A 17,766-nucleotide genomic window follows, 5' to 3' on the forward strand; every position below is an offset into this window, starting at 1 on the left:
AGAATGTTAGGGTGGCAGCTCTAGATTGTAAACGCAGCCTCCAAAAGGGTGTGCATAGCTGGGCAACAGAAGGAATTAGCAAAATGCGAGTGTAGGGCAGCCACCGGAAATGGAGGAGCCTCCGGATGCAATTGCCAACAAGGATGAAGGAGATGGAGGCTGAAATCATGCACTAGATGGTAGTGGATAGCAATTGGAAGCTATGACCGTGATGTGCTCTGCGAACGGGGTGTGGGAAGTAGAGATACGGCTCCTAAAACTTGCAAAAACGAGATTAGAGAGAGTGGTGGCCTGCATGCCTATTTATAGAAAGCTTGGGAACCCAAATTAGGGTTTTGCATGTGGGACACAATAACTTTCTAGGATTGCGTTAAAAAAAGAAGAAGGTTTCCTTATTAATTAAGCATGCTTTGGGGCTGTTTAAGTCAGGCTAATGCAATTTTAGCTCAACACTAGACAAATCAATGAAATTGACATGTGTTTGGGTTCCAAAACTCAAAACAGACAGGCCAACAATGTGGAGACGACGATTGTAACCAAAATTGGAAAAATGGACAGAGCTCCCAAGTGTCCCTCACTAACTCAGTGCAGGCTCACAAACAAGAGATGATCATGACCACTAACATGAAATGCAACTTTACCAAGCTGGAAAGCAGACCTCAATGGCTGTAAACTGATCTGCTGTTAATTCTAGTACAGAACACAAGCAATCTGAGAAATTTCAGGCTGAAAACATAAATATCTGGTGCTGAAAATCTGTTGAGAATGTTCTTCTAAGATGCTATTCTAATCTCTGATATGAAATGTGGTATATGTGCATGAAAATATTGGCTATTGATGTGATATGTATGTGTGAAAACATTTGCTGTTAATCTCAAATTTCATACTCGAACCTGCACAAATGGATGAGGGAAGCCAGGATTTAAAGGCTTAAAGGCGAAGTTCTGATACTTTGCAAGTTATGCATATTGAATTGGGCTGTAATATTAGATGCAGTAGGTTGATTCTTGAAACACTAAAAATTTCTATAGCAGGTTACTAGTATGATGACCACATTTTGGCATATTGTTTTTCATGAATGAATATTAGCAATTCTTTGGATTGTTTCCCAATTTTATGATTTTCTGGTATTAAGATTCTTGAATTGTGGGATCTTAGTATTGTACTGGATTTGAGCTATGTCAACGCAATGGTGTGAATTGTTTTGCTCTTTGGGTTGTGCAGCCACTGGATTCTCTGCATTTTTTATAAATCTTGCAGTGGAAAATTTCTCTGGATGGAAGTTTGCTGCGACCTTTGCTATCATGGAGCATTCCTATTTTGCTGGATTTCTCGTGTACATATTGTTCAATGCAGCCTTGGTGTTTTCATCTGTATTTATTGTCACACATTTTGCACCTGCTGCAGCTGGATCTGGTATTCCAGAGATTAAAGGTTACTTAAATGGTAAGGTGGCTCCTGTATAAGCTATGGGTAGGGAATTTCTTATTGCGTTCTAATAAGACTCTGGATCTTGCTGTCGTGCTTGCAGGTATAGACACTCCAGGAATTTTACTGTTCAGAACTCTTGTTGGAAAGGTAATTCTGATGTGATGTAATGTTCAGGCAGCTGTGTTACAGCAAGTTTTGCAAGTCTATCAAGAGATCACAGTAAGGATTTGAAGAATAGGATGTTCTAGTGTTTATGGGCAATGTCTATGTATATTGGAGCATTTTTTAATGTGTAAGAAGCTTAATTATAAGGAAATTTGCAAGGTGAGAGGTTATACACTGTCTATTCAACTGTTGCCTTTCTTACGCTGTTTTCCGTATGTTATGCAGATATTTGGAAGTATTGGCTCAGTAGGTGGCGGTTTGGCTCTTGGTAAAGAAGGGCCTCTTGTGCATACAGGTGCTTGCATTGCATCTCTGGTAGGGCAGGTATGTGAGTGACCTGTGCATGTGGGGTGCTGCACAATGTAGTAATCGGTTCATTGTGATTTTTGTTTGTAATATGATGATTCATTGCAGTTGGTTTTGTAGTTTTACAAATATTTATCAATTTTAAGTATTCGTCTTAGAGAGCATGCGGGCATTATCTGTATTTAGAAGCTCAGCAGAATAAACACATGTTGTTATCTTTTTGTTCTTTGGATCGCTTAGCCTGCTCACAGATCCTAGAAATATAATTGGGATTAACTGAGTGTTTAGAGTCTTATACCTCAGGATGTCTGTCACTGGCTGCTAGTTGGAGCTTTTTGTGGCTTGCCCCCTGCCTGACGTGTGATGTACTACATCCCATCATGATGGAGCTAGTAACAAGTTTCTGATTATTCATCACAATTGTACTTTACAGCATTACTTTTTACATGATACTCGAGGACATGTATTGTTGTTTGTATTGATTTGTCTTATGTGTGTGTGGTTGGGGGAGGGGATTATATATTCGTGTCACTTGCGCACACTCCCTCTCTCTCTCTCCCATGCAGGTTGTTGAATTGAACAAAAAAAACATATAAATGCCACATCACCAGCCATCTGCTATTTTTGTGTTGCAGCCGTACCATTTATTTATCTCTTTTCAAAGAAAAGAAATTTCTATTAATAACACGGCGAATAACCTGAGGTAAAATGCAAAGTATAAGGAACTTTGTGAAGAGTAACTAAGTACATCCCAAATACAATGGTTGTGTGAACAACCAATCCGGTGGGTTGTAATACCAAACCATATGAGGGACAATATAGAAGAAAGTGCTTGAATCCCATGTCCATAGAAAAGCCTCTCTTCTCTTCCTCATCCTCTAAGAGCTGCCTTTCATCATCTCCTATCTCCTTTGGAGAGTGTGAATGATCTTTGTCTAGAGCTTTGATAGAGTCTCTGTTTTGGATACATCCAAAAAGTCAACGTGGCTGCATCTCGCAGTCCAAATATACCATGCTATGATATTGACAATCAACTCCCATTTGTGGTAGTGTCCTTGAGTCCATTGTGCCTATGAAAATTTGGAGTGAGAATCTTGCTCAGATGCTGTCCAATGATGAAAAAAGAGTAGCTCCCCTGAACATCCTCATAGCCACATGTTGGGTCTCTATCTGTCACCCATGCTACAAATCCCTAGGTAGCTACCATGGTCTCTGCTATGCCGTGAAAATGCTATCTTGAGGGCTCCCCTCCAAACCTCGTGGGATCTAGGGAAATCCCATAGGCAATTTCTCTATGTCTCTGTTGGATCATCTTATCTCACGTATGCTATTGGGTCCCTACCGTATCCAAGCCATGTGCCAACTACTAGGCTCCTGTGAGCTACAATCCATAGGAAGAGAGATATCTTCCTAGGCTTGAAGCTATCATACAACCTCTTCCAAAAGTCACATAGGAACTTCTTTGCAATCCCCCCCTCTATGCCAATGGGGAGGCTATTGGCTGTGCTTTGATCAGGCTCATATATATTCTTCTCCCTAGCTTGGTAGTGTAGCCAAAAAATTGCAAGGTCTATCAAGGAACGGGATCTCTCCACACCCACTCTCTTGGATTCCACTGTAATCTTTGTAGAGGACTTCTCTAGTAAGCCCAGTATCTCCATCCATCAATTAGACTGGTGGTTGGTGGGTTTGGGTCTGGGTCAATGTGCCACTTGCTCTCAAAGTGAGCCACTACTCTCATCTTCTGTTTGGAGCATCCAATGAATGTTGCTTAGTCGAGGTCCTGTTGTTGGAGACAACCATCCTCCTAAACCATAAAAGTAAATGTGTTGTCTATGCTAGTTGTAGGAGCATAGATAGCCCCCTTTGTTGCCACTCTTATCACAAAAGTGGCTCTTGTAGAAGAATCCTCAACAAAAAATGACTGGTTCGATGAAGACAACACGGGTCCCAAGTCTAGGAAGGTCGAAAACTAAGAGATAGTGGAAGCCCAAGTTTGGAACATGGAGGGACTCAGAAACAAAGCTTGATGGATGGTTAGAGAATAGAGACAAGGTACCAACACCACTAATAGGCACCAAAGAAATGCTACTAGTGTTAGAAGTGGATACAACAATGGAAACACAAATAGATGTTGTAATAAATTGCTGAACACAAAGATAGAAGAGAGAAAAAACATAGAAGAACATTTCAAAGAAGAGAACTTAGAAGAATGCTTAGGAAATGAAATCCATATACCAAACACAAGAATGATGTGTACAATAGTGAGTCATTGGCCCGTTGACAAAGGCATCGGCTCCCTCTGTCCATGGAACCTATAGGTGATGATGAAAGTGTGGAGGGAGCCCTAGATTAAATAGGACAAAAAAATGTAATAAATGGTAGTAGATTGGCTATCATTTAATGTTGGTTGGCCAACATAAAATGCCCAAATAAACATCACATAACATAGATTTATACATGAGCTTTCTGGACTAACACCCTCTCTCAGATCATGGGTGATCTAATACAATACAATAATACAAAGATAAAGTCTAATCATAGTCCATACAACAAAGAATCACGAGAATAGAACCATGGATATCCAGGTAGGCAGTGGCCATCCTAGCACCAAGGTGCCTTGAAGAGAACCTAATGTCAGTGTTGATCGTACTAGCTCTTGAAAAATAAGGAGTCATAACAAATTACTGTGTTTGTCAATAATGTCTCACAATAGCACACAAGACCATCTTGTCAAAAATGCCTTTGAACATACGTGACCATGGATTCCGTGCCTTTGGCCAAGACCCCAAAGTGTCTCCTCATGTGAGCTCGGACTAGGAGCCAATCTTGCTCTCTATCAAGTAATAGCCCATCATGAACCTAGATGTCAATCCCAGCTCTAGGATTTGATGTTGTCGGAATTTAGTTGATGCGTCAAGGATATCTCTCTTCGGAACTTGTGTAGCTGCATACGTGTATATATGAGGCTCACTGGCCCCACCAAACCACCCTCTCACTCCCTTTCTGGCATTGGAGAGTCATGAGAGATGACCACATCACTTGTACTAGAAAGTAGGAGGGGTTGCCAAGCCTTTCCCTCGCGCCTTGGCCTCGGCCTTGGTCGGAGGATTCGAGTTGGAGTCGGAGGAGGCAAATGACTCATTGGAGGAGTTTGTATCCTGCTGCTTTTTCTTCTCCTCCTTCCTCAAAGCTGCTAATTGTTCACAATCCTTGTGAAAGTGTCCCTTATTACCGTAGTGATAACACTGGGCCTTCAACTTCTTTCTTTTGTCACCCCTCTCTGAAGCTCTAAGGCCTCATGAGAACCACCAAAGTGTGATAGATGCCTGTTTGGTAAACGCAAAGACATAGCATCGAGGACATTCGTAGAAAATTGACGGGTGTCAAAGATGTCTGAGCCCGCAAAGTATTGGCTACTTCATTAAATTCCAGAGGGAGCTTATAGAGCACAGTCCCCACAAGACGAGTCTCTAGAAGTGCAGATTTCATGTGTCAAAGCTAGTCCTGTACTTGTGTGACATGAAGTAAGAGATTGAATAATGTCCTTCAGCTGGAGCTATTCATAAAGGGTGACAACACGCATAGGTGAAGAACCTCGTACAACATTTCAAGCTTCGCACAAATTGCACGAGAAGTCCTATAAGCGGTGATTGCCGAATGAACCTTTTGGAGATGGAAGAAGGTAACAATATGCATGGGCATCATCAATATCCCATGTGAGCACAACTTCTTTATAATTGTCCTTGTCAAAATCAGTTGCAAGAGGAGTAGGATGCACAAGTTGCTCACAAGCTCCAAATACAATGTACCATAGCTGCTTCTACACAAACTAAGCTTTCATAACAACACTCCATGTGAGATAATTAGGGGCAGGTAATTTCTTAAGGGTGGAACAACAAGGGGGGCCATCTAGAGGGGATAGGAATAGAAAATAAAGGAAAAAAGAGAAGAGAGAGTACAACGAACCAAGAGTACAAAGTGCACAAAAATAGAGTTCACATGTAGTGTGGGATCACAAAATCCGCAAGAAACGAGAAGAATCAGCTAGAAGAAGATAAACAAGCAGAAAATGCTATTGCCCAGCTTGTAGGAGCCCAAGAGGCCGAATATATAGAAGCTATAGATCAAAACACAGGGAGAGAAGAGACATTAAATGTAGTCGTTGTAAAGAAAACTGCTAGGGTTTGCATTGAGGACACAGAGTGTACGACCACGACAGAAACACAAAGAGAGACACAGACATAGAGGGCAAAACTCAAATCCTAAACGCAAAACTCAAAAACTCAAACCCTAAACTCAAAACTCAAAACTCGAACACAAACAGAAGAAGGGAGAGAGAGAACACAACTCTGAAGTGAATGAATGCTGTAAATGAATGTAAGAGTGCACAGTGTGCTCAAGGGCAGAGCAATGTCGGAGTGTGACGCCCATCGAAGACGGATCCCAAGTCTGTGACCACCAGTCGGAGTGTAGAAGTGCTGAATAGTGAATGGCAGCAGACTGGTCACCAAAATGTAATAGTTTGGAGGCTGGAAACTGGTAAATGCAGCAGTGTACCACCGATCAGAGGCTGGAAACTGTGCACAGTCTACTGTAAACAGTAGGATGAAACAATGTCCGATGTCGTTGCCGATGATTGGATGATCAGATCGCAGCAGATGATGATGTCGCGAGCAGTTGACGTCAGTATGGATGAAGGCGCCAACAACAGGAGCAAACACGGATGGAGTGGCACCAGTTTCGAGGGTTGGACAGCCGTGTGTGAGGAGGCTGATGGCTGAAATTTGCACGTGGAGTGAGAAACGTGCACAGACAGAATAAGGCTGAATGGGGGCAGCGTGTTTATTTATAGATGTGGAAGGGTGTCCCAAAAATTAGGGTTTCCACTGAACTCTCTCGAACCGCTCCTCGTTTTAGGATTTGCACTAAACTCTCTCGAACCGCTTTCCGTTTTAGGGTTTGCATTGAACTCTCTCGAATTCCTCCTCATTTTAGGGTTTTTACTTTAAAAGAGCATTTCTTAGTGTGTTTTGGAGCTGTTTAAGAGGCTAATCAACAAATAATGCATATTTTAGCTCAACACCCCCTCTCAAGCCCAAAACTGAGCTGAAAGGTTAGGCTAGCCATTGTGATGTTTAGTGACCCTAAGGCGTCCTATCCCAAAGCAGCTAGGGCATCGGACAAAGGGTATACGCCGGTTGCCCAGTGGCCTACCAACACTACAGAGGCGATGGTTATCTTACCAAGGGAAATCCAAGTAGTCACCCTAGAGAGGACATGGCATTGGACAAAGGGTGCAGGTCGGGTGCCCAATGGCCTACCAAGCCCTACAAAGGCGGATGAAACTACATGGAACTTTAAAAATAAAATAAAATAAGTGAGGTAAATGTTATGGGATTTGGTCGATTGAGTAAAAGTGACCCAGAAGACGGGAGTAGGTAGGGTACACCCAGCACATCACAAAACAGAACAAGCTAATCCATCCACTCAAGTTGTTGATGACGAGGAAAAATAGGTGATGAGATATTTGTGTGATGGAGGATGGTGGTGTGGTAACAACAACCACCGGTGGAAACACCCTAGGATCTGCTTAAGTGGTGCTTTGTACAATGAGATGCAAAGTATGCTACATGTTGAAGAATGCTCATGCAACAAGTGCCACTTCGACAATGTCCCTCATGGAAAAATTGTTCACTTGCCCGAGCGCCCTAGTACAAAGATGATGAAATCATGCAATGCAAAGGGTAAGGTACAACAGGGGGAAGAAGCCGATGTTGAAGACAAAGTGCTGAAGCCTGTAGAATACCAAGGAGGATAGGAATTCCCCTCTCAACCTGGATGTAGATGCCAAAGAAGGAAGAGAAGCCTGATGTTGGTCCTCGTATGGTGCCGAGAACCATAAGGAATGAAAGAAGAGGAAGTGGATGAAGTGGATAAAGCACCCGCTAGAAGAGCAAGGAAGACGTCACTGCCATGATAGCATCGAGAGAAATGCTGCACAATCCGGCTCGAGAGGGAAAACCGCCATGCTGGAAGAAGAGCAAGCACTTCTTTGATGATGAAACCATGAAAGGAACGGTAGTATTCCCACGTCTCTAGCCTAGGTAGGACCAAAGCAATTTGCAAGTTAGCCCTACACTGAAAGACAAAACCCTACAAAAGAGATGAGAATTTGCGAACACAGAGGTTAGTGGTGAGATGCTCCAAAGCAAAACATAACAGAAAGAAAATCTAACTCAAAAGAAATGCAATGAATGTATATGTGTGTGAGTAAATGCAGCGGAAGTTAAAGCAATGGAAAAGCTAAGGACAATGAATTCTATGGGTCTGACTCTTAGAGTGCGAAAAATGAATGCTAGACTGACCTAGGGTATTCGAAAGGACCTAGAGACATGCTAGTTTAGGAAGGTGGCCACCGTCGCGTACATCCAGTAGCAGGGCGCTGCTAAGACAACGCCTGACAAGATGGAGAGGAAGGTGAGATAGATGCATAAAGTGCAACGGGATCAGAACCTGCAAACCAATCAGCGAGTCCCTTAGGGGTGCTGAAGGAGCAGATGAAGCAGGAGTGGAAGGCATAGCCCCAATGGACCGTGCAGTCGGAGCGGTCTGCTGAGGCTTTTTAGGTGGAAGACCTTGGGCCTTGGAGCAACACTCCTCGTCCACATGGCTTGCTCTCTGGCAATGTGTGCAAAACCGGTTTTTCTTATGGAGTTGCTGCTAAATAGGTCTAGATTCTTTGGTTCCATCGGAGGAAGAGGAGTCACCCTTTGATTGGCTTGCCTTCACATCTTGCGAGTTCTTGCCACTGGTGGTTTTTCCTCCCAAAGAAGAGGCAACCAATCCACTCTGCTCTGAATAAGGCGATGAGGATTTCTTGTGGACTTGATCATGCATCCTTGCGTAACGTAAGAATTGGCACTCAAACTCATAGAAGGTTGGCAATCTAGGTTGGGAGATGATGTGTTGAATGAAATTGAAGTACTTTTCAAAACTTATTCAAGAAGAATGTAACCTGATCGTCATCTGACTTCGGAGAGCCAGTAGTAGTAAACTCGGCAAGTAACCACCTATATTCAGCAAGCTTGACTTTTAGATCATCCCCTTCCTTAATAGAGAACTCTTGAAGCTCAAAGTCGAGATTGATGCACTGAGTACAATCACGAGCCGCATAGCGGTCGAGAAGGCGACTCCAATGTTCTGATGCGAGCGGAAAGTGCTGTAACTGAGAGTGAAACTGAGGAAACAATCCTTGCATCATCTCAACATTGGTTGTGGCATTGCGGGCTCTCCATTGACGGATGTAGTCAGGGTGAGGTAGTTGAGGGTCCGGTATAGGCTCTAGACCAATGACGAGGTCTTTTTACTGTAGATGAATATGTGAGAGATATTCAAGAGTCTTTCCAAAAGATAAAGGAAGCTATATCTGCTTCGCAGCACAAGCAAAAGAGGGTTGTAGACAAGCATAGAAGGCATTTGGAGTTCAATATTAATGATTGTGTTCTACTTAAGCTTACAAACACTTGGTTAAGGCTTGTTGCATGAAATTAGACCAAGTGGTGAAATTCGACCCGTTAAAACATGTCTTATCCATGAAGGCATTCTTGGCCGTTGCAACAAGAGTGGTAGTGCTCTGAGATGGATAGTGTGAAAAAGTGTAGTGTGGGTAGGATGGGGGAGTAGAGTACACTTGGGAATGGGTCCCAGAATGTCCACTAGGCATGTGGGTAGTGTGCAAGGTGGATCCATAGGTAGGGATGGGTTGACTAGGCATAGGTATGGTAGCCACATGAGGAACCCAAGGAGATGGGATGGGAACACGGGGAGTAGAAAATGGGAATCTCTACATAGGTGTACCCTAAGGCGAGTGTGAAGATGCACCATAAGCGGAGGACGAAAACCGCTGCGCATGAGTGGTCATGTGAGATGGGAAGCTAGGGATAGTGAGGGGGATATCCATCATAGTCGACCCAGGAGTTATGAGTGTGCTCCTTTGCTGAAAGGTGAGAGGCAATCAAGGTGTGATATAGAAGAGGGTGGGATGAAGGGAAGTGAGAAGTATGTGTGATATGCTCAAATGAAATTGAAGCTGTAGATGTACCTGAATTTCGTCTGCTTCGTGAGCCCCCTCTATTGAAGTTTACATACGCAAAGCCATTCGGCTCCTGTACGTCAAAAGAAGAAACAGACGATGGTTTTAATTCATGCAACACAAAAGAATTGTACAAACGTGACATTGGACCTGGTTGAGATGATGAAGATGGATCGCCAAACCTTTCAAATGCCGTATGTCCTCCATGATCGGAGAGGTGGCCAGTCTCACCAACTGGTCTGAATGTGGTAGTAAAACTGGTAGGAGGGGTGTAAACATCACCATGCTTGTTGCGATAGTACTCCTCAAAGTCCTTCTTTGTCATGTTAGTGAAATTTAGTGAAGGTGGAGTTTCCTCCTCCTCACGGAGTCCATAAAGCCCTCTTAGGGCCTCCAATGATGGAGAAGCTTGATAAGACATCATAGGAACTGGAGAAAAAGGTGTTTGGGACATTGCGATTTGGTTAGGAGTCGGATTGTGTGCCTTGCATAAAGACTAGCTCTCCACAATATCTGCAGGATACTTTGATACCATGTGAAGAAAATTGCTAGGGTTTGCACTGAGGACACACAGAGTATACGGCCATGACAGAAACACAAAGAGACAGACATAGGCACAGAGGGCAAAACTTAAACCCTAAACTCAAAACTCAAAACTCAAACTCTGAACGCAAAACACAAAACTCAAACACAAACATAAGAAGGGAGAGAGAGAACACAACTATGAAGTGAATGAATGCTGTAAATGAATGTAAGAGTGTATAGTGTGCTCAAAGGCAGAGCAATGCCGGAGTGTGACGCCCACCGGAGACGGATCCCAAGTCTGTGACCACTAGTCGGATTGTAGGAGTGCTGAATAGTGAATGGCAGCAGACTGGTCACCAAAACGTAGCAGTCTGGAGGCTGGAAACTAGTAAATGCAGCAGTGTACCACCGATTAGAGGTTGGAAACTGTGCACAGTCTGCTGTAAACAACAGGCTGAAATAGTGTTTGATGTGGTTGCCGATGACTAGATGATCAGATCGGAGCAGATGATGATGTCACCAGCAGCTGATGTCAGCATGGATGAAGGCGCCAACAGCAGGAGCAAACACGGATGGAGTGGCAGCAGAAGTCTCGAGGGCTGGACAGCCACATGGGAGGAGGCTGATGGCTGAAATTTGCACGTGGAGTGAGAAACCTGCATAGACGGAATAAGGCTGAATGGGGCAGCCTGTCTATTTATAGATGTGGAAGGGTGTCCCAAAAATTAGGGTTTCCACTGAACTCTCTCGAACCGCTCCCCATTTTAGGGTTTGCACTAAACTCTCTCGAATTTTTAGTGCGTTTTGGGGCTGTTTAAGAGGCTAATCAACAAGTAATGCATATTTTAGCTCAATAGTCGCAAGCTGTCAAATGAGTCAAAAAATAAACAACGCAGGCAACAGGGGATTAAATGCAGTCAACGCAGCTTGTAGGGGGAGTGCAGCAGCAAAATGTAGACGTCCGATGGGTGAAATCGCCCGGAAACTGGTCGCCCAGCAGTAGACAGTTGCCTGATCAGTAGATCTGTAATGTGCAGATAACAACACGCATAATGGAGATTGTGAAATCGGATACTATGTTAGAAGTGGGTGCAACAATGGAAGCATGAACATATATGATATGCCGTAATATATTGCTGAATACAAAGATAGAAGAGAAAAGAAAACATAGAAGAACGTTGCAAAGAAAAGAACCCAAAAGAATGCTTAGGAAATGGAATCCGTATACCAAACATGAGAATGATGCATACAATAGTGAGTCACTGGCTCGCTCTTTCCATAGAACCTATAGGTGAAGGCTCGTCCACTTGATAAATGTGTAGAAACTCAAACTTGGTGGAAATTGTGAGTGTCAGAGTAGAGGTAGACAAAGGCTCTGGTGTAGACCCACCCTTTACTTGTAAATGAAGGTGATGTTATATCCTCTAGCACTTTTTCTTGGGGTGTGAGGTCTTCCCACAATGAGACACATGGGATATCCTCTACGTTTTCCCACAAAATCTATATTAGAGCCAAAAGATGACTCCAATTTATTTATCTTCCCTTTCTTCTACTTGGCTTGTCCTGTACTTGGAGATAAGGCCGGCATAAGCATGGCCATGTGCATGGGCTTTGCAAGAATCTGTCTCACTGTGATGCGCATCTTGCTCAAGCACCAATGGGACTAGCTTCTCCCAAGTGAGTCTCCTAGGTACGAGATTATATTCGTGTGATAGAAGATGTGAGAGAAGTGTCACAGCTAGGTCCTTCAAAGAAATGTCTGCACCAAGGGATGCAAGCTCATCTCGAAGCTCCTCCATCTTGTCGATGTGATTTCTTATCGTAGGGGAATTGTGAAAGAAAGTTGTTGTAGCTTCAACTCAAGAGATAATCAATGCCCAAATGTCTAGATCTGGAAGAGAGATGCCAATCTCCTCCAAACCTTTGCGGTGGTGCGGATATGTCTAACATGCATGAGCATAGAATGTGTACAACTCAAAAGGCGAAAAGAGAGGGCTCTGACAATCAACCGATCCCATAAAGTTACTGAATTGCAGTCACACCATCATGAGGATCCATGGTAGGTTGGGGTATATGGATAGTGACAAAATCCCAAAGGTCATAGTCGTTGAGGAGACACTCCGTGCGGCACAACCATAGAGGGTAGTTTGTCCCATCTAGCTTGTTGAATGCGGGTAGAGAGGGTAGGACTGGCAGTTGCTTAGGAGATGCCATCAATGCCAATCGGGGATTGGAAGCCTCAGAAGAAGATAGCGGGAAAGAGTGATAGGATGGTGGGCTGTTTAAACAGTCCCAAACCATGTAATCACCCAAAGCATACAAACACGCTAAAAAAATGAAAAAGAGAAGATTGAATGGCCAACTAGGAAAGCCTGTGTATGACTGTGGCATGTCACATCACACGTTTGTGCATCGTGTCATACCGATACATGACACGTAGTTTAACCCTAGCCCATACACAGCATTAAGTAAACCATATTGCATTTGCAGAGTTTGCAAACTCCTCTTTAGTTGCACCATTAAAAGAGGGGTTTGCAATAGTCCAACCACTAATAGATTGCTTCAAAGCCAAGTTGACTTTTGGTTAAAAGATAACAAGGTTATAAGATTGGAGGGTCAGGTTGAAAGATGATGAATCTTGCCCAAAACATTCTTCTGTTTTTTCAAAACACGTGCATGAACTGGACGAATGGAGAAAACTTGGGAACCAAGAGATGTGTGATATTTAAGGAACACTATCCATGACCAGCCTTTTTTGACCCAGTCCAGCTAAATTCTCAGGATAAGACACATGTATTCAAGACATGAGCTCTTTCGTGGAAAAGGCATAAAATGAATTGTGCAGTTTTGTGGAAAAAGACATCAAATCACTTGAGCCATTTCTTTCGTTGATATGCTAGAATTTGTTCTGTTTGTGGACAGGGAGGTTCTACAAAGCACTTTTTGAATTGGAGATGGCTGCGGGTCTTTAAAAATGATAGGGACCGCCGTGATCTGGTAAACTGATTTTTAAAGCCAATGCTTAGCGGTATGTTTGTCCTAGTTTGTATAAACCTTATTGTTGTTTAACTTTGAAGTGCAGGTTACATGTGGATGTGCAGCAGGTGTTTCTGCAGCCTTCAGGGCTCCTGTTGGTGGTGTTCTATTTGCCCTGGAGGAAGTTACCTCTTGGTACAAATCTTACTGATAATTTCTTATATCTCAGCCCCTGTGAAATTTATGCTAGATATGTAGCTCTGCATAATCTGTGGAACCATTTTACAATGTACACTCTATGCTCAGTCGAGTTCAGAGTTCTCAGGTGCAGCTGAATTTTCCTTTTTTCCCCTAAGACTTTTGTGTAGCATTTCACAAGAAGTGAATGCTGCTTTGTCTGGTCTTATATACAACTTGTAAATGGTTCATTGAAGGTGCTTGGATCTGAATCACTTTGGGTTTAGGATATACAATGTAGACATTTTAACTTCAGCACGTTCACTTCTTGGGCACATGTGAAAACATAAGGTAGCTACTATTGTCTGTCATCAAGGCATTACACAGTTATACTTTGTATGTCCTGTTGTTTTACTGCCTTCTGTATGGTGGCTATACAAGACTTCATAGTTTGACTGAACATTCTCCCTTGCAAATGACTATCTTGAAAATGACCACGTTTACTTTTCCTGAGCAACCTGAAAGCACAGTTCTTGTCAAGCAACCTAGATTCAAGAAATGTGCTTTCTCCTTGTACATGGCCATGAACTAGCTTTTGTAGGTGTATAGCAGCTAAGAAACACGTTTCTCTCGGTTTGAAACTTATGAAACGTTTTTGAGAGTAAAAAACGTGGAGTTGATTTTTTTTAAATAAAAAGTTGGAATCCAAAACATAGTTTTTTTGACAAAAATAGTTGGGCAATGTTAAATATGATAATGATGATGTGTAATGACTCGTGAGGGCTCAAGATTTTGGAGGAGAGTAATTTTTTTGTGATTTTGTTTAGTTATTGGATTTTGTCAATCTAATATCTATTCTTGTCTTGAGAGTTGATTATTATATGACTTTAGTCTCATTCATGAGTTATTTATGATATATTATGATTCATTCTTGATTTTGACATTTTGTCAGTCTGTTTTGAAATGAGAATCATGATATTGCAACTTCACTCTAATCCATATTGTGGATAGGCTATTTACATGTTTATTTCAATTTTCGTTGTATGATATATATGAATCATAATGTTTGAGTTCTAAACCATAGTATAGCTTGCCCAAAGACTAACTTTGACATAAGTGACAAGTCAATAATGGATCATGGATGTGTAACGTATTATTCTCAATTGACTCTATTATCACTCAAGTTGGCCGTTCTTTGTTTAAGAGAGAGTTCCATAGAGGTTTAGAACCTATTTCTTTAGTCAAAACTATTAAGAATCCCTATATAAGAAAACTCGCGTTTTTTATTTTATCCCCTCTTGAAAGAAGCTTACGAAACACGTTTCCAATGTTTCGTTTCTAAGCATTTCTGATGTTTCTGGCTGCTATGTGTAGGTGGTCTCCCTTGTTACTTTTCTAGAGTTTTTAAGATGTTTTCTCCCATATTTCCCATATTAAGTCAATATCCTCTTTACTATATTTCATGTGAATGTTGCATGGGCTTCTGTTCTCTCTTTCCCTCTCTGTCTCTCTCTCTCTCTCTCTCTCTCTCTCTCTCTCCTGCTTAAAAGTGCAATAATTCCTTTGCAGGTGGAGAAGTCAGTTGCTTTGGAGAGTTTTCTTTACTTCTGCTGTTGTGGCAGTTGTTGTGCGGTCTGCCATGGGTTGGTGCACACATGGAAATTGTGGCCTTTTTGGATCTGGTGGTTTCATAATCTGGGATATCTCTGGGTATGGTTCAAAACCATCATTTCTCTTTCATGGATTGCTCTATGAACAGCTTTGAAGTCGGTTCTTAATTTAGTTATATTTTTCCTGCAGGGGCCAGGATGATTACTCGTTCTACGAGCTGTTTCCAATGGCTATGCTAGGTGTAATTGGAGGACTTCTAGGTCTGTTCTTTTTCTCTGTTTTTAATGTGTAATAATAAGTACTGTTGGAGTTCACTTAGAGAATTTCTAAATGCCTAGTTTAGTGTCGTTGGAAGACCTAAAGGTCTTTTGTTTCCTCATCTTGCATATTTAATGTACTACCAGTGCTCAAGGTCTGAGTAATTGCAGCACAAAGTTAGTGTTTGACAAATCTTGACATTAAGGTCCTATGTGACGGTAGGTGCCCTTTTCAATCAGCTTACATTGTATATATCATCATGGCGTCGTAGCAAGCTCCACAAGAAAGGGGATCGTGTTAAGGTAATGCTTACAATGCCTCTTATGGTCTTACCTTTCTGTTGCTGTAGTATTTTACTGTGACACTAACGTAATTATCTTTCTTTGCAACCTTGCAGATCATAGAAGCTTGCCTGGTCTCATTGCTCACTTCAATCCTGTCATTTGGCTTACCGCTCTTAACCAAATGCACACCTTGTCCAGATGCGGAAAAATATCCAGACATTGCGTGTCCTCGTCCTGAATCGACATATGGCAACTATGTGAATGTATGTGCTTGAATCTGGATACAACTTTCTCAAAGCTTGATTTTTGTGTAATCATGAGAGTTGGTTCTACCAGAAGCTCACATTTCAGATTTCCCCTGCTATTAAAACTTTACAAGCTCTATTCGTAGATGTTACATGCTATAACTGGTGTGCTTTTGTTCAACTGTCTTTAGAGCGGTCCTGATGTTAAAGAAATCTGTTTGTTTTTGATGAACTTTGGACTGGCTGATGATCTTTTGTGCAGTTCCATTGTTCAAGCAAGAACGAGTACAATGATCTTGCTACGATCTTTTTCAACACACAGGTACATTAACCCCAATCTTGTAGGATTGGTGTAATGAAGAAGTGGAGTAGTATCCATGCAGTGACAAAGTCTTTTTGTAAATATTTTGTTTTTAAACAATGAAAAAAGAGAGAAAATTAGAGCATACCTTCAGTTTTTTGTTTTACGGAAGCTACACTTAAGTAGCCAATTTGTTACAAGAGTAGGCTCCATCAACCATTGAGACATGTCGCATCAACATTTGCCCTAGAGTAGAGCTTCCATGCTGTCATCACTGCTTACATCACTACAAGAATGTGCTCAACAGTGTACTTCCTCTCCATTGAACAATGCACTGTGTGCTATGTTGCCATGCAAACATAATGGAAACATAACATGGAATTATAGTCTATTATGACGGCTCCTGTGGACCAATGAAGGTCATACGTATAAGATGAAGTAATAGAAAGGCAATTTTCTGTATGCCGAAGGGAGGGGGATGCAAATTGATTTGATAGGTGAGAAAAGGGAGGTGGAACAAGGGAGGAGAAACCAGAATTGGAATTGGAGCAAGGAGATAGTGCAAGTGGAGAAGGAATCTTTGAGGTAGTTGGCAACCGACCTATTAGTATACCATGAGGGATCATATCAACAACATGGAGTAGCTTCAGACCGAGTTGGTGATCTAAGGGGAGGTGGTTGCATGTGAGGTTATGGCAATAACATGCTTATTTATCTTCCCTCTGTTTAGCAATGAAAATAAGGCATGAATTAATTTTAAATTATCTGAATTTTTGGGTTACATTAACTTCTACAAACAGCCTCAAATATTTTTAAAGTGGTATGAGAAAAAGCTCAGAAGGCTTGATAAAAGGCAGTTGTGGGCATTCCCATCATTATTCCCAGTGCTGGCTTATTCTCATTGCCATCATCATTTTTTCTTCTTCCTACACGCATTACAATTTACGATCTCTCCCCACTGCTGCGTTTTCTCAGTCCTGCCCTGTCTAGTGACCTCAACATGCATCAGTATCATCCTCACTCCATCGCCAGGAGGACCTGCTGCTGTTTGGGCTGTTGGGTGTCATCAATGTTGCTCATTTGGGACTGACTGTTGCTGTCTGAGTCTGTCCACTGCTGCATTTTGTACCTATGACTTGCTGTCATCATCAATGATCTGTCTCTGCCATCCAGAGGTCTGCCCATTGGACAAGTCTACAATGCTAGTTCGTGTTCCATTGCTCTCAAGTTGATCACTGCTTATACACCAAGAAGACAACAGATGGCAGCCTTATTCTCTTGGTTTTGTATGTGGATGATATGCTGATTGCAAGCATGGATGTTCATGCCTTGGTCTCCTTGAAGCAGAGCTTACGAGCTTTGATATGAAGGAACTTGGTGAGGCCAATCATA

General features: G+C 42.2%; 1 protein-coding gene across 9 annotated transcripts in view; it reads left to right on the plus strand.

The window, feature by feature from the left end:
- CLC-D (chloride channel D) overlaps window positions 1–17,766 on the plus strand; it is a 113,571-nt gene that overhangs the window by 74,512 nt on the left and 21,293 nt on the right. For all 9 annotated transcript variants that reach the window (XM_087660925.1, XM_087660930.1, XM_087660933.1 and 6 more), the window contains 10 exons: window positions 1,225–1,446; window positions 1,532–1,578; window positions 1,822–1,920; window positions 13,445–13,519; window positions 13,605–13,693; window positions 15,245–15,385; window positions 15,476–15,546; window positions 15,767–15,846; window positions 15,942–16,091; window positions 16,336–16,395. In XM_087660925.1, coding sequence (XP_087517051.1) covers window positions 1,225–1,446; window positions 1,532–1,578; window positions 1,822–1,920; window positions 13,445–13,519; window positions 13,605–13,693; window positions 15,245–15,385; window positions 15,476–15,546; window positions 15,767–15,846; window positions 15,942–16,091; window positions 16,336–16,395 — 1,034 coding nt within the window. The remainder of the gene's footprint in view (window positions 1–1,224; window positions 1,447–1,531; window positions 1,579–1,821; window positions 1,921–13,444; window positions 13,520–13,604; window positions 13,694–15,244; window positions 15,386–15,475; window positions 15,547–15,766; window positions 15,847–15,941; window positions 16,092–16,335; window positions 16,396–17,766) is intronic.

This window comes from Lygodium microphyllum, chromosome 20, assembly GCF_053477565.2.
Source record: "Lygodium microphyllum isolate KBCC chromosome 20, Lygodium_microphyllum_v1.1.10, whole genome shotgun sequence".
Lineage (NCBI taxonomy): Eukaryota > Viridiplantae > Streptophyta > Polypodiopsida > Schizaeales > Lygodiaceae > Lygodium > Lygodium microphyllum.